The sequence below is a fragment of the Gopherus evgoodei genome, chromosome 4 (assembly GCF_007399415.2).
Source record: "Gopherus evgoodei ecotype Sinaloan lineage chromosome 4, rGopEvg1_v1.p, whole genome shotgun sequence".
Taxonomy (NCBI): domain Eukaryota; kingdom Metazoa; phylum Chordata; order Testudines; family Testudinidae; genus Gopherus; species Gopherus evgoodei.
In genome coordinates this window covers 134,974,347-134,991,431 of record NC_044325.1, presented here as the reverse complement: position 1 = coordinate 134,991,431, position 17,085 = coordinate 134,974,347, and the positions used below count along the sequence as shown (strand labels likewise).

Genomic DNA, 17,085 nt, shown 5'->3' with positions numbered 1-17,085 from the left:
GGCAAAGCGGCTGTTTGGGGACTCCGTTAAGCCCCCCCAAAGGTTCGAGGAATTTATTTCAATGCAGTATTGCGCTTATTGCAACAGCTGGAGGCAATGCACCGATTGCATCAACTGCATTCTCTGCATGCCTTGCTGCTGTTGCAGTAGTTGCAAGCATGGCAGCCAGCAGTGGTTGCATTAGCCAGGGGCAGTGAATGCTTTGCATTAGCTGCATTCTCATGCATTGCACTGCTTGGACAACTTGCTCGCTTTGCAACCACTATTGCATTTGTCGTGTGCCTCGCACCAGCTGCATTCAGTGCACCAGTTGCGTGCCCTGCCCGGCTGCATTAATCTCAGCTGCAGTTGGGTTAATTGTACGGGGGCAGCATGACTGCCAAGCAGCGCAAAGCAGGCAGAGGACGGACTGAGAACAATGCTGGGGCTCTCGTTGCTCCGGGCCGGACGGAAGAGAGGGCGGCCGGCGGTCCCAGACACGGGGAAGTCTGGGCTTGGAGGTGCCGAGCCGTGCTGGGGCTGCTGCTGCTCTGGATAGCCGCCGCCGGGGTGGCCGTGCTGGGCTGGCTGCTCGTGCACCAGCTGGAGACGCTGGAGCAGCTGGGAGAGACCGTGGAGAAGCTGCGGGGCCGCCTGGAGGAGCTGGAGGTGCTGAAGGAGCAAGTGCAGATGACGAGAGAGCAGGTAGCGGGGTGCTCGGGGGCGCAGCTTAGGAGGTGGGAGTTCGCTCTCCCTAGCTGTAGTTCGTATTCTTCACCTCTGAGCCCTTGTGTGTCCTCCTGGCCTGCTCTAAATCAATGTCCTCTTCCATCTCTGGGTATCCTTTTTACATCCTATGGTCAGAGAAACGAGGAAAGCCGCTCCAGAGGCTCCCCCAGCTGTGTGCAAGGTAAGGGAGGGAGGCTTGTGAAAGAAAGTAGAGCTGTTATTTTTGGTCCAAAATCAGGAACATACTTGAGAATGACGGTGGAAGTGACACAGATAGAATCCCCAAACTCCCCCCCCCCCTCCGAAATTCGCAGCTATGGTTTCCCAAATTGTAACTATCTCATGGATTAGTGGGACAGGAGCGCATATTGTGTTAGCTGAGACACTAGGATGGTTTCTTCTCTTGACCTGCCTGCAGCAGGACACGATGGGTTAATAGAGCTGACTTCCATATTAGGGTGGAAATGTGCTCAGTTTGTGTATCAAGCACTCTGTGGGTGAATTTAGTGGCATGAACAAAGGAACTCTGGCCTGGTTGTCAGTTTCTTTATTAGGAGTCATAGGCTGGACTGCTAGGTCCAGCGTGAGATGCACTGGGGAGTAGGACTGGAATGGTGTTGGGCTATGGGGAGCTGGCATTACTGTATGGAGGAAGCTTCTTGGCATGTACCTGCACTGTTAGTGGGTTTATCCAATTCTTGCTATTGCAGGCATTGAAATTAATTTGTGGCTGTGTGGTAACAACGCCCTGAAGGAGTGTGCCTCTTGGGACAGAGCTTCTACCCATCTGGGACACATTCTTCCCCTGGTTCTCTGGGGCAGTGCAGCTCCCCACAGTCCCTTGTTCTGGGCTCTGTAATTGTGGTCCAGCCCTACGTTCCTTCACTGAAGTTACTGAGACGGTCATGTGTTTGAGGGCAGCAGAATCTATTGCTGTTTATCATCAAGTGCTTGGGCTGCATGTAAGGACGGGTGATGTCTCTACATGACAGAAGCTTTAGACACATTTGGCGTATGCACCACAAATTATTTCAAGTGCAGTGACTCAGGTCAGTGGTTCTCCACCAAGGGTAAGTGTACCTCTGGGGGTGCTTGCAAGTTTTTCCAGGAGTACATCAACTCGTCTAGTTATTGGCCTAGTTTTACAATAGACTACCCAAAAAGCACTAGCAAAGTCAGTACAGACTAAAATTTCGTAGACAATGATGTGTTTATTAGGGTTACCGTATTTGAACATTCAAAAAAGAGGACACTGTTGGGGGAATGTTGGCCCCACCCACAGTCCACCCCCACTGCTCCAGGTCCCGCCCGCTGCCTGCTCGGCCCTGCCACTGCACCCCTCCTCACTCCCTGGCCTGCCGCTGGCTTGCTGCGTCCTTCCTCAGTTCCCCACCCACTGCTCGCCTTCTCCCACCTGCTACTCACTTCCTCACTCCCCTGCTAGAAACCCCCATGCCAACCCCAAGAACCCCTGCCTGCTGTTGGCTTGCTGCTTCTTGCCTTCTCATCCCTTCCCACCTGCTGCAGGCTCGCTCGCCTCTTCAATGCCTGCTGCTGGCCTTTTCACGTCACCCCTTACCTACATAGGGTGACCAGATGTCCCAATTTTATAGAGACAGTCCCACTATTTGGGGTTTTTTTCTTACATGCGTGTCTGTTACCCCCCACCCTCTGTCCCGATTTTTCACACTTGCTATCTGGTCACCCTACACCTACTCAACCCCCGTTGCTCACTGCACACCTCTTCACCCTCCCTGCTTGCCAACTCATCCCTCCTGCCGCAGGTCCCTCTCACTCCTAGGATCAAGGGCAGCCGAGAGGTCTCCACGTGCTGCACCCGCCACAAGCGCCTACTCCACAGCTCCCATTGGCCGGGAAAAGCACCAATGGGAGCTGCTGGAGCCACAGAGCGGGGCTTGCAGGTGTCTGCAGTGTGCAGAGAGCCCTCTGCTCCCACCCTCCCAACCCAACCCTAAGAGCCAGAGAACCTGCCGGGGGGCGAGGTGGGGAGTCCCTGCGGTGCTTACCTGGGGTGGCTCCCGGGAAGCATCCGACAGGTCCCTCTAGTTCCTAGGGTCGGGTTGGGTGCAGGGGGCGCGGAGGCTCGCTGCTGGTGCTTGCAAGCCCCGCCCCCACTGCTCTGATTGGGCAGGAGGGAGCTGGTGCAGCACGTGGAGACCCCCTCCGTCTCTGTGCCTGGAGGCCTCCCACACTGCAGTTTCCTGTGGGCGGGTGCTGGGAGCTGCCCCTGGAAGCGTCGTCAGGCCCAGGACTTTTGACTTAGGGTTACCATATGTCCGTATTTTCCAGGACGTTTTTTGATATTTTAAAAATTCCAGATGGTGATTTAAGAACTAAAAAGCCGGACATGTCTGGGAGAATATGGACGTATGGTAACCCTATGTTTATACTGCTCTGTGTACTATACAATGTAAATACAGTATATACCAATTGATTTATTTCATAATTACTGAAAAAATTCTTACTTTCTCATTTTTATCATATAACAGTGTGCTGTGACACTTGTATTTTTATGTTTGATTTTGTAAGGTTTTTTTTTTAAGTGAGGTGAAACTTAGGGGGGTAGATAAGACAAGTCAGACTCTTGATGGGGTACAGTAGTCTGGAAAGGTTGAGAACCACTGTCCTTGGTATTTATCTGTGGTGAATGCAGAGGTCTTTAAAATAGCCCTCAAAAGAGGGCTTACGTGTGTGATGGGTTGGATCACAGAAACCACCTGGGAGCTGCTATCCGATATGCCAAGACTACTTCTACTCCTGCTTTCGCTGCCAGCTCAGGACTCCAGCACCCTGAGCCAGACACTCCCGTCTGCTCCAACACACACTCAGGGTCTGAATTACTTGCCTCAAAGCTGCAGGTTTACCTGAAAACAGCTCACAGAAGTGTGCTTGTCTTTAACACTCAGATGCCCAACTCCCAATGGGGTCTAAACCCAAATAAATCCGTTTACCCTGTATAAAGCTTATGCAGGGTAAACTCATAAATTGTTCTCCCTCTATAACACTGATAGAGAGAGATGCACAGTTGTTTCCTCCCCCAGGTATTAGTACATACTGAGTTAATAAGTAAAAAGTGATTTTTATTAAATACAGGAAGTAGGGTTTAAGTGGTTCCAAGTAGTAACAGACAGAACAAAGTAAGTCACCAAGCAAAATTAAAAAATGTGCAAATCTATCTCTAATCAAACTGAATACAGATAAGATCCTCATCGGTTCCAGAATGCTCCCTTTTACAGACTAATCTCCTTTTAGCCTGAGTCCCGCAATCACTCGCACTCCTTTCAGTCACTGTCCTTTGTTCCAGTTTTTTTCAGGTATCTTGTGGGGATGGAGAGGCTCTCTCTTTAGCCAGATGAAGACAAAATGGAGGGGTCTCCCAGGGGTTTCAATAGACTTTCTCTTGTGGATGGAGACCCACTCTCACTCCTAGACAAAGTCCAGCTCCAAGATGGAGTTCTGGAGTCACCTGGGCAAGTCACATGTCCATGCATGACTCACAGTTTTTACAGGTAGCATGCATTGTTTACATGCTACCTTGAACATCCTCAGGTAGACTTCTTATGTGGATTGGAGCATTCCAGGATCCATTGTCCTTAAGTGTTTCTTGATTAGGTACTTAATTTCAACATTCCTTTCTCCAGGAACTGACCAAATGCTTTACTAAGGTTATTTAGAAATTAAGCCAGTACACAGCCAACATTTATAACTTTGAATACAAAAAGATACATGCATACAAATAGGATTAATACATTCATTAGATCATAACCTTTGTGGAGATATGTTACATGGCAGATATCAGAGGGTAGCCGTGTTAGTCTGGATCTGTAAAAGCAGCAAAGAGTCTTGTGGCACCTTTATAGACCAGGCCTGCACAACTCGTAAAGCGGCGAGGACCACATTACTCCAAAGAAAACAGCTGAGGGCCGAAACCCCCCGGCCCCGCGGAAACACCCCTCTCCCCCCCCCCACCCCCAGGACCTCCCGGCCAGGTGGAAACACCCCTCCCCAGCACCACCCAGCCCTGCAGAAACAAACCCTCCTTCCCCAGCGCTACCCCACCAAAACAGCTGTGGGCCAAAAAGGAAGGTTGGAGGTGGGGAGGTGATACTTGATTTTAAATCAACCAGGGGCTCCAGCTGAAGAGGTGGCTGGGAGCCCTCAAGGTCAAATTAAAGGGCCCGGGGCTCTGGTGGCTGGGGGAACCCAGAGCTTTGCGGGGCTGAGGCAGGGATTTAAAGGGCCCAGAGCTCCTGCTGCTGAGGGGAGCCCGAGCCCTTTAAATCCTAGCCCCAGTCCATCTGCTGGAGCCGTGGCTGGGATTCAAAGGGCTCTGGGCGCTGCCTGCAGCTGCAGGGAGCCCTGAGCCCTTTAAATCTCAGCCATGGCCGGGAATCTCTGTGGGCAGCCCAGAGCCCTTTGATTCCCGGCTGCGGCTGACAGGGCCGGCTTTAGGAAATGCGGGGCCCAATTCGAACATTTTCGGCGGGGCCCCGACAGGGGTTACTGAAACAAAACAAAACAAAAAAACGCCCTTCATTTCTTAGCAGCCAGTTCCCTATAAAAATTCTGCCACCATATGTATTTTTTGTACCAATAGGGTTACCATACATCCGTATTTTCCTCCCAGATGACAATTTAAGAACCAAAAAGCCTGACATGTCTGGGAAAATACAGATGTATGTTAACCCTACCTAAAGTTCTTTTTTAAAAAGATGAGTCTGAACTAGAAATGAGCTCTGCCACTCCTTGAGGGTGTGCTAGGGTGCACATGTGTGGGTCCCAGCTGCTCCCTGCCCACCTCATTGAAGCAGGTGTGCAGGGTTACTTCCTTGGGAACTGCAGGGCACCAGTGGACATGGGGCTGGCTGGAGGTGGTGGGAGGGGTTGGCAGTAGGGTCTGGCTGCAGGCTGGGCAAGGGATGTGGGGCAGACTGGAGATAGGGGGCATGGGGTGGGCTGGCTGGCTTCAGGCAGGGCCACAGGTGGGGTGTGGCATGGATTGGCAGGGCTGGAGACAAAGGAGTGTGGGACAGGCTGACTTCAGGCAGGGGGGTGCGGCAGGAGTTGGCTGGAGACAGGGCAGGGAGTGCAGGGCTGGTGTGGGCAGGGCAGGTGGTGCTGCAGGGGCTGCCTGGAGACAGGGCAGGGGGTGCAGGGCTGGAGGCAAGGCAGGGGATGCGGGGCTGGCTGCGGGCAGGAGCGTGTGCAGGCAGGACAGGAGGTGCAGCAGGGGTTGGCTGCAGGCAGCTGGTGCAGATACAGGGGGTACAGACGATCCTGTATGGTGAGTGCCCCCTCCTTTGCCCTCCCCACCAGGGTAGCAGCAGCAGCCTGGGGCTCAGGGGCTATTTAAAGGGCCTGGGGCTCCCCTGCTTCCACTGCCCCAGCCCTTTAAATAGCTGAGGGAGCCCTGGGGAAGCAGTGTGGCTTCAGTGGTTATTTAAAGGACCGGGGCAGCAGAGGCAGCTGGAGCCCCGGGCCTTTAAATAGCCCCTGGAGCCGCCCGCTATCCCAGGGCTCTGGGGGCTATTTAAAGAGCCTAGGGCTCCCCTTCTTCTACCTACCCAGCCCTTTAAATAGCCACGGGAACCCTGGGGAAGCGGTGGGGCTCCAACGGCTATTTAAAGGGATGGGCCGGTAGAAGCAGCAGGAGCCCTGGACTTTTTAAATAGCCCCTAGAGCCCCACAGCCCTATCCCAGGGCTCCAGCAGTGGTGCTCTGGTAGCAATTTAAAGGGAGTCCCAGGCCTTTTAAATTGCCCCCTTGGGAAGCTAGGCCACCCCGGTACAGCACACTGGCTTTTGCCGGTACACTGTAGTGGGGCTTGGGTGTGGGGCCCTCTTAGGGGCAGGGCCAATTCAGGGGAATTGGTTGAACTGGCCTAAAGCCAGCCCTGGCGGCTGGGATTTAAAGGGCTCTGGGCTCCCCTGCTGCGGGCAGCCTAGACCCCTATGAATCCAGGCTGGGGCTGGGATTTAAAGGGCTCTGGGCTCCCCGCCGCTGCCGGCAGCCCAGAGCCCTATGAATCCTGGCCGCGGCTGGCATTTAAAGGGCTCTAAGCTCCCCGCAGCTGCGGGCAGGTCAGAGCCATCTGATTCCCGGCCGCGGGCCGCACAGTGAGCCTCCGCGGGCCGCATGTTGTGCAGGCCTGTTATAGACTAAGGCCATGTCTACATCTAAAATTTTGCAGCGCTGGTTGTTACAGCTGTATTAGTACAGCTGTATAGGGCCAGCGCTGCAGAGTGGCCACACTTACAGCAACCAGCGCTGCAAGTGGTGTTAGATGTGGCCACACTGCAGCGCTGTTGGGCGGCTTCAAGGGGGGTTCCGGGACGAGAGAGCAAACCGGGAAAGGAAACCAGCTTCGCCGCGGTTTGCTCTCTCGGTCCCGGAGCCAGCCAGCAAACCGCAGGGAAGGAGACCTGCTTGCTCGGGGTTCCGGGACCGAGAGAGCAAACCGGGAACGCCGCGGTTTGCTCTCTCGGTCCCGGAGCCAGCCAGCAAACCGCAGGGAAGGAGACCTGCTTGCTCGGGGTTCCGGGACCGAGAGAGCAAACCGGGAACGCCGCGGTTTGCTCTCTCGGTCCCGGAGCCAGCCAGCAAACCGCAGGGAAGGAGACCTGCTTGCTCGGGGTTCCGGGACCGAGAGAGCAAACCGGGAACGCCGCGGTTTGCTCTCTCGGTCCCGGAGCCAGCCAGCAAACCGCAGGGAAGGAGACCTGCTTGCTCGGGGTTCCGGGACCGAGAGAGCAAACCGGGAAAGGAAACCAGCTTCGCCGCGGTTTGCTCTCTCGGTCCCGGAACCCCGAGCAAGCAGGTCTCCTTCCCTGCGGTTTGCTGGCTGGCTCCAGGACCGAGAGAGCAAACCGCGGCGTTCCCGGTTTGCTCTCTCGGTCCCGGAACCCCGAGCAAGCAGGTCTCCTTCCCTGCGGTTTGCTGGCTGGCTCCGGGACCGAGAGAGCAAACCGCGGCGTTCCCGGTTTGCTCTCTCGGTCCCGGAACCCCGAGCAAGCAGGTCTCCTTCCCTGCGGTTTGCTGGCTGGCTCCGGGACCGAGAGAGCAAACCGGGAAAGGAAACCAGCTTGATTACCAGAGGCTTCCTCCTTCCACGGAGGTCAAGAAAAGCGCTGGTAACTGTCTACATTGGATTACCAGCGCTGGATCACCAGCGCTGGATCCTCTACACCCGAGACAAAACGGGAGTACGGCCAGCGCTGCAAACAGGGAGTTGCAGCGCTGGTGGTGCCCTGCAGATGTGTACACCTTCAAAGTTGCAGCGCTGTAACTCCCTCAACAGCGCTGCAACTTTCTGATGTAGACAAGCCCTAACAGACGTTTTGGAGCATGAGCTTTCGTGGGTGAATACCCACTTCGTCAGATGCATGTCATCCGACGAAGTGGGTATTCACCCATCTGAAGAAGTGGGTATTCACCCACGAAAGCTCATGCTCCAAAATGTCTGTTAGTCTGTGAAGGACTCTTTGCTGCTTTTACGTGACAAGTGTAGCATAAAACACATTCTAAGCATATTTCCATAAAGCCTTATGGGAGGTATTATCACAACGTGGTACCTAGGTATTGTCCCCACCCCCCAGCACAGGGATGGGTTTCACTCTTGGTAGGCAGGCATTGACGGGCCAGTGGTCTGACTGAATAAGACCAGTTCTCTGCCCTGCTTTTGGAAGTGTCCAATGCCTTATGCTTCAGAGGAGGGTGCTAGAGAAGCCTGTTACTTGCTTTGTTGGTTGTGTTGGTGTTGAAGCGAGCTTTGTTGGCTACAGAATGAAGATCCAAATTCTCTCTCAACTTCCTGCTTGGATGTAGGCTACTGCTTTATAGTGGTTACGAGCATAACGTACTGGCAGACTTTGCCATTTTGGCTTCTTATCCTAGGAGTGATGTCTTGTCTCTTTTTAAAACCTCACTTTTATGTAATGGGAAGGACTCCAGTAGTGACTCAATAACAGCCATGCAACTCCCTGGCCCCCAGCTATGAAAACTTTACAGGTTACTGGCTAATGTATAAAGCACAAGACACGTTATTTTCTTAATGCTGCACCTTGAGTCCCGTAGGCCTATTTCTCCCCTCCTCTGCACACCTTTAAAAACACAGTATTTAGAGTTTGGCAGAACAAAGGGTGAGATGGGATTAGTTCCCTATCAAATTTTTTTTCCTTTTTAATCCTGCTAGTGTATTGACAGTTGGTGGGAAATGGCGGCTGGGCTAGAGGGTCAGGAAGGAAGTGCTAGCTGTTGATCAGTAATTATTCCCCTTGCTAAACTGTGAGCAGAGTTGCTGATTGAGCCGGGGGTGGAGGGGGTTGCCCCTGCTAGTCCTCCTCTGTCAGAAGGTTGTTATGGCCTGGCCCACAGTTGCCATGGGGAGGAAAATGGGAATGGAGGCTACAGAATGATGTGCTGACTGATACTGTTTCCTTATGCTACCAGGCCCCCCACAGCTTACCTCTGTCTCTCCTTGGGGCAGGGACTGTTTTTTGTTCTGTTTCCTAAAGTGCTTAGTAGGACGGGGTCCCTGTCCATGACTGGGATTCCTACACACTGCAGTAATACAGCTAATCTCTAACAATAGAGGAAGCAACAGATACGCTTCCATTGTGGAGGAGAGAAAAAGGGGTGTGTCTGGAGCTAGTTGCCATATTGGGGGTGTCATTGTGCCAGACCCTCTTCTCCCCCCACCCAGCCCGTATGTGATTAGACTTGTGTGCATGCATGGACCATGCTTGTGAGAAATTTCACATCTAGGCCGTTGTTCACAGCTGTCTATCCAAGTCTCTGAATATGCTGGAAGGAGGGATGCAGCCCTTGAGAGCTGTGTGATGTTGTTTTCTAATAAGGGGCAAGCACCCAAACATGAACCCGTTCTCATTAGCTCTGTGACTGTGCACCTGATGAATCCACAGCAGTGTGAAGGTTTGCTTCCCGTGGAGTGACTGCGTTACTAGGGATCTATGCCTGTGTGGGCAGTGCTCTCCCTCACTGGTAGACCATGTGGCTATAATTTGCAGAAGGGCAGAAGCACCCACAGCTGAGGCCTGTTTTTCAGGTGAGCTTGGCATATTGGGAGCTGAGCTCTCTTGAAAATTTAAACATAAATGTCACAGTGGGAGCTGCTGGGTGCTGAGCTTTCGAAAAGCCCAGCACTGTGCACGTTCCCCAGTGTCTGCAGGGTCTCTTCACTGAATGTAACCATGCTGTTATCTTGCATTTATAGGTCTCCCTTAATCCAAAGCGAACTGCATGCACCTAATGCTGCCAGAATGCAGCGCCACCTGGGGCAGAGGATAGCAATTGACTAGTGGACAGTCAATCACACAGCTGAGACAGTGCAAGAAATATTAATTATCCAGTGAGCAGTGGGGCAAACTCCTGCTTTCAGACAGTTCTTTGGTCTCTACTCAAAGCCCAACGTGCAGGAAACTACCGAGAACTGTATTTATCTATCTTGACTGGTCAGAGTTGGTCCTGCTGGGATGTGAACCTATAGCTCCAGAAGTGAAGATGTTTTACAGCTGAATCAGAGACTTCAGAGCCATCCCTCCTGGCCTGAGAAGGCAATGGGGTATGCTGGCCACAGACTCCAAAATCATAGCATCGGGACAACAGAATGTAACCTCTTCCCCTTCTTCTGAAACTTGTGTGGGAAAGCCCCACTCATGCCTGGGAGAAGTATATTTTCCACCTCCTGCCATTCAGTGGCTGTTGGTTACTACTAATAATATCCATCTGCTTGTTCAGTTTCACCAAAACTGTGGAGTGTAAAGCAATCCAGCAGTGACTGCGCAGTTGTATTTGCGTAACTGCATAACCAGTCAATGCTGCCAGGGTTCCTTCCCCACTCTGAACTCTGGGGTACAGATGTGGGGACCCGCATGAAAGACCCCCTGAGCTTATAGTCTACTGGCTTAAGTTAAAACTTTCCCAAATCACAAGTTCCACCTTGTCCTTGATTGCTGCCACCACCAAGTGATTTAAACATTCAGGGAGGGCCTACCTCCCCCCAAATATTCCCTCCAAGTCCCTATACCCCTTTCCTGGGAAGGCTTGAGAATAATATCCTAACCAATTGGTTACACAGTGAGCACAGATCAACCCCCTTGGGTCTTCAGGACACTGAAAAACAATCAGGTTCTTAAAAGACTTTTTTTTTTTTTTTTAAAATAAACTTATCACCTCTGTAAAATCAGGATGGAAGATAACTTTTTTCACAGGGAACAAAAAGATTCCAAACACAGAGGATTTCCCCTCTAAGCAAAACTTTAAAGTTACAAAAACAGGGTTAAACCTCCCTCTTAGCACAGGGAAAATTCACAAGCTAAAACAAAAGATAATCTAACGCATTTCTTTGCTATTACTTACTATTTCTACAGTACTAGTTGCTTAGTCCAGATATGGCTGAGGGAGATGTATTTACCCTGCCCTGGTTCCTTTGCTGACTTTGAGAGAACAAAACAAAGACACAGACAAGAACCTTCCCCCACAGATTTGAAAGTATCTTCTCCCCTTCTTGGTCCTTTTGGTCAGGTGCCAACCAGGTTATCTGAGCTTCTTAACCCTTTACAGGTAAAAGAGGAATTAACCCTTTACAGGGTAAAGAGGAATTTTTATGCTACCCTTTAGTTATATGTTTATGACAAATGCCTACAGAGAAATAAAGTGAATACAGTTGGCACATAATCAGTTCCAAAGTGGTCAGTCATTTTAAGTAAGCAAGCACCTACAATTCTCCGTTCACATTCACTTTTCCTAGTATCCTACCCCTGTACCACAGCCCAACATGCTTCTGGGCTGCTGTCGTAGCATATTATACCTAGGGAAAGGGCTAGAACAATGTGTTTCCAAGTGGCCACTGATCTTTGGTGCCCAACTTGAGACCTCTGGGATCTGATATCGTTCCCCCGTCAAAATCAGTGGCCCCTTCTCACTCAGGCCAAGGCTAGATGGAGTGCTAGAGCTGGGATTAAAACCCTTCAATCCTGACTTGTGGTCTCCCTAGTTTAACTACTAGAGACTTCTGTATGGTGGTGGGTTGACCCCTCTCTGCAGTTGGAGAATACTGGTAACTTTCCAGCCAGCTGCACTGTTCGGAATGTAACTAAAATGAACTAAATTCTCTGGTCTGGACACTGAAAGCATTTACCTTCAGCTGTTTAGATTTGTTGAAGCCTTTCTTTAAGGGCTAGTGCAGGCTCTCAGAAGAATTTCCTGTCCCTTTATAAGAGTTCCTGTTGATTTATAAACACGCATTGCACAAAAGTGTCCTAAATCAACCCCAGATGTGCTACTTCTGCTGCTGTTCCCTTCCATAACTCTACATTCCATCCCTGCATGCTTATCACAGTCACAGTAACGTGCTGGAGGAGGACCGGGGAACAGATAAGCTTGCTGACTTCTGACCAGTCCATAGGGCTTTCAGTTGCTCTCTGGTTCTTTCTGTCGAAGCAATCTTTTGTCTCAACAGGGCTACTTGCTTCCCTAGCTAGTTAAATATTTAATAAGGCAGTTTATCTTGCTGTGGGTAAGGACTGGGTAATAACCCTTATACATTGATCCTGGTTAGCAGATAACTCATTGGTCACTGACTGAACACTGCTCCAGCAGCCCCCTCTTGAATTCCTTTCTGAGAGGGCTTGAGGCTAAGGAGAAGTGGGCCAGCTGGCAGGATCTGTTAATCTGAAAGCCTGTTCTCTGCGCTGGCACTCTGCAGTGTTACCAGAAGCAGTTTCATAGACTATCGGGGTTGAAAGGCTCTTCAGGAGGTCATCTAGTCCCACCCCCTGCTCAAAGCAGGACCAATTCCCAACTAAATCATCCCAGCCAAGGCTTTGTCAAGCCTGACCTTAAAAACCTCTAAGGAAAGAGATTCCACCACCTCCCTAGATAACCCATTCCAGTGCTTCACTGCCCTCCTAGTGAAAAAAGTTTTCCTAATATCCAACCTAGACCTCCCCTTCTGCAACTTGAGACCGTTACTCCTTGTTCTGTCATCTGGTACCACTGAGAACAGTCTAGATCCATCCTGTTTGGAACCCCCTTTCAGGTAGTTGAAAGCAGCTATCAAATCCCCCCCCTCATTCTTCTCTTCTGCAGACTAAATAACCCCAGTTCTCTCAGCCTCTCCTCATAAGTCATGTACCCCACCTAAACAAGAGGGAGATGCTGTGCAGCTGATAGCACTTTATCTATAGCTGAAGTCAGCCCACTGAAAGCTAGAGTGCTCCTGGCTGTTTGTACTGATAGCAAGTTAAAAATAGTTTAGGTTTTTGGGGGTGTTATTTGATGTCCCTTCAATTTCCCCCATTAATGCTGAATGTTTGCATGTGTTTCCTGCAGCTTCTTCCCTGAGAATAGCATCGGCTTGCACATGAGGATCTTGAAACAGAAGCAAAGAGCAGCAAGCATCCTGGGGGCTGGCTAACCCCAAACAGAAATTGCTTCTCAGGGAGACTTTCTAAAAATCTGTTGATTTCCTGACAGGTTTGCTTTTAATGAGCGTTCAGCCCTGCAAGATGGTAATATAGATGTCTGTGCTAAGGTGGGACAGCTCTATTTTAGGAAAAAATTGACTCTTGGTGCTGTGGTGCCTGCTATTACTCCTCTTCCTCTCAGGACTTGGCTGCCGTAGGAGGGGTGGGGGTCTCCTCTCTTCCTGTCCCTGTGCGCGTGCGCTCGCTTGCACTCTCTCAACCCATTCTTCCCACAGAGGAAGATGTGGCAGGCTTTACCCCGTGCCTTTCCTGTTGGTGGCCAGTGGCAGGTGTCCCAGGCCCAGCCTCATCTCTCTGGCTGTCCCCGGGTCCTAGAACACCCTCCTCACACTCTCTCTCTTTCCTTCCAAGCTGCCTGTCACGGCGGAGCTGGAGCAGCGACTCTCTGACCTGGAGCTGGCCCAGATGCTGTCTAGGCAGAAACTGGAGCGAGCCTCTGCCGCTGCTGAGCGCATCGTGGCCTCTGACCCTATCGGCAAGCTTGCCGCCTTCCAGGCGGAAGTGAAGCTGGCCATCAGCGAGCTGAGAGGAGAGCTCCCCTCCGGGACCGAGCTGGCTGAGCTGCAGAGCCAGCTGGAGCAGCTGAGAACCACCGAGCTGGAGAAGCTGAGGCAAGAGATGGCCGGGTTCTTGTCATTGGGTTCCAGGCTGGAGCGGAGCGTGGCCTCATTGACCGGCTCCCTCACCAGTGCCCAGAGGAGCCTGGAAGAGAAGGCTCATAGCCTGCAAGCCATGCAGCAGGAAGCGGAGCACACAAAGGTGGCTGGTGAGAGATTGGAGAACAACATTGGCTCCCTGTCAGCCCGGACCTTCATCCTAGAGGGAAGCCTCAAACGCACCACACTGCTGGCACGCGCCCTGCAGCTGCAACTGGAGCAGAACAGCAAGGCTCTGGCTGGGCTGCAGGAAGTGGCAGCAAATCAGAGCGGGAGTGATAGCTCTGAACCTCAGCAGCTGGAGAACCTTTGGTATGATGGCCACTTGAGGCTGATATTTGTTACGTATATTGCGGTAGCATTGAGAGGCCAGGCCCCATTGTGCTAGATGCAGTACAAATGGTCCCTGCCCTGGAGCATGGGATTTGAAAATCTCTGGCCAAGTGGAGCCCTGCCGAGCCCTCGTCACAGAGGGTAGAGCCACGTGCCAGATCTGAAGGGCTTTACAGCAAAGCAGGGGTGACGTTATTGAGGGGACATGGCTAAAATCAAGGGGATGCAGTTCAGAGCAGAAGCATTTGTCCTGAATACAAAGGAGGCTTCCTGACAGAGAGTCCTGCCTGGAGAAGTCTCTGGAGAGAGGTGGCATTCACGCCATCGCTTGGGACACACGCTGATAAACTGGGTAGCTATGCTGACGCTTGCTTAATCTAGTTAGCATGGGTAACAGCAGCGAAGATCCAGTGATAGGCTTCAGCACAGCCTAGCAATCAGACTACAAGTCACTGGGGCTCTGTCTGCTAGCCCGCTCTGAAGCCTGTGCAGCTGAATGAAGAGCTGGAGTGAACTGTAGCCTTTTTTAGAGGCCATTAGAAAGCAGTCTGCCTCCTCCTCTGGCTTTGTGGCATCACCTCTCTGTACTCACTGCAGGCTTGTATCTGACTGCCGCTCAGCGTTCGAACGCCCAGTGGCATGTGAGCCAGCTCCATGGGGACCCGTAGGTCTTGACTCTGCTCTCTGGGCCTTCCAGGGTGCAGATCCAGCAGCTGAAGATGGAGAGATCGGCCACACAGGAGCAGGCGAATGAGGCGCTGCACAGCATTGCTGACCAGAGGAGAGAGTTGAAGGGCAGGATCTCAGAGCTGGAAACAGTTATTCATGCTCTTCAGGGCCACGTGACTCAGGTGAGGACTCCGGGCCACCATGCTATGGTCATTCCACTGTTGCCTAGGGAAAGGAACAAGCAGTACAGTAGAATCTCAGAGGTACTAACACCTTGGGAATGGAGGTTGTTCTTTCAAAAGTTTACAACTTAACACTGACTTAATACAGCTTTGGAACTTTACTGTGCAGCAGAAAAATGCTGCTTTTTACCATCATAATTTAAATGAAACAAGCACAGAAACAGTTTCCTTACCTTGCCAAATCTTTTTTTTTTAAAACTTTCCCTTCATTTTTTAGTAGTTTATATTTAACACAGTACTCTGCTGTATAGTCTGATTGTGTACTAGTGGTTCCAAATGAGTGTGGTTGACTGGTTGGTTCGTAACTCTCTGGTGTTCTACTGTCCTGTTAGAGCCAGGGGGAGATGCTGGCCAGGTGTCATAAGAGCTCAAAGATGAGATACAAAGCTGTCTAAGGGGTTGGAGGAACAAGCGTGATTCGTATTACATGATGAAGGGTGAGAGGAAACAGAGCTGCCCATGAGAACAGGCCAGGCCTGGCTATCGATCTCAGAAAGGCTGGAGGATGAGGGCGAGACACATAGGTGCTGGCTTTCTCCAGGCCCAGGGGGTACTCAACCCCCTGCTGTGCCCCAGGATCTGCTCCCAAGTCCCCATCCCCACCCCATCTTTTCCTTCCCTTCCATCCCCATATCCCCGTTCCTCTCCCTTTCTCCCAGAGCCTCCCTCACACTGCAGAGCAGCAGGTGGTAGGCACTGGGAAGGAGCTGATTGGCAGGGGTGGCAGGAGGCCCTGAAGAGGAGGAAGGGGGAGCTGCCTGCTGGTGGATGCTCCCAGGCTGGAGCACCCATGGAGTCGTTGCCTATGAGGGGGACAGACATGGAATTGCAGGTTTAAAAACAAATGCAACTGACGTGCTGTGATCACTGTAAAATGCTGTTACTTCAGGTGGTGTAGGGCAGGCTGCATCCACGGAGGTGGGTCTTGATGATACATGTCCTGCAGAATGCACAAGTGAGGGCTTCAGCATCACAGTTCTGCACTGGGCTCTGGAGGTTTATTGGCTTGTAGCGAGCTGGCTGGGCTCATGGAACGTGACGTTATTTTGGTAGCAGAATCCCCTGGTTTTACTTCCCAGCAGAATTTCTCAGCTCTTGGGTGTGGAGATGCGGGGGACTTTACAGCTCAGTACCTGGATATCCTTTGGGGAGAGAGATCTTCAGTACAGTTAGTCACATGAGTTTCTGGGTTGGGCCTAAACCCACCAAAGCAAATATTTGCAGTGAGGAGGAATGCCAGAACTGGGCTTTAGGAGCCCTAAGAGTGCAGGTGTGGGCAGTGCTGCTCCCTGCAGTGCAGGAGGATGTGCAGGTCTCGGAACCAAAAGCGGATGATTTCAGTCTCCAGTGCCTCTCGCGTGCTCGCTTTGCTAGAAAGCCCTTCACCTGGCACCTCCCTGGACCCTGCGGAAAGTGGAACTCTCCAGCGGTGCCATCTGCAAGCAGGCAATATCCATGTATGTGGTGGCCTGGGTGTGCAAGAGCCCCTTGCAGGGCGAGAGGCGCGTGTCCTTGGCTAGGAAGCTGGGGTAGCTCCCAGCCCCACAGGGAGGTCACAGCATGTGGCTGTGACCATGCCTCTCACCATGCACTGTTCTGAGGAAGTCTGTGCCTGGAGCAAAGAGTCTGTCCCATGCCCTGGATTTCCTCTCTTTCTTCAGGTGGAGCTGGGCATGGTCAATCTGAACACACAGCTCTCTGATGCAGTGGAGCAGCAGCTGCAGGGTCTAAAGCTTGGGATGGCCAATCTGGAGAGCAGCTGGGGCACCAGCCTGCAGCAGTGTAAGAGCAAAATCCCTTCCTCGAGCATTGGGGTGGGCTGGGAGGGACCCACAGACTGAACGACTGAGTGTGGCGTTGAGAGCCACCCCTGCCGTGTGTTCTGCTTGCTCATCAGATGGGCATGTGCATGCACCTCTCTGCATGCTGCTTGGGAACCAGAGATGGAAG

At 52.0% G+C, this 17,085-nt stretch overlaps 1 protein-coding gene across 1 annotated transcript; it reads left to right on the top strand.

The window, feature by feature from the left end:
• Window positions 1-360: 360 nt before the first annotated feature.
• Window positions 361-16,668, top strand: LOC115651264 (myosin-11-like). Its single transcript, XM_030562202.1, has 4 exons — window positions 361-684; window positions 13,587-14,203; window positions 14,922-15,075; window positions 16,510-16,668. Exons 1-4 carry the CDS (start codon window positions 373-375, stop codon window positions 16,666-16,668), a joined length of 1,242 nt encoding a protein of 413 aa, XP_030418062.1. The 5' UTR covers window positions 361-372.
• The last annotated feature ends 417 nt before the right edge of the window (window positions 16,669-17,085 follow it).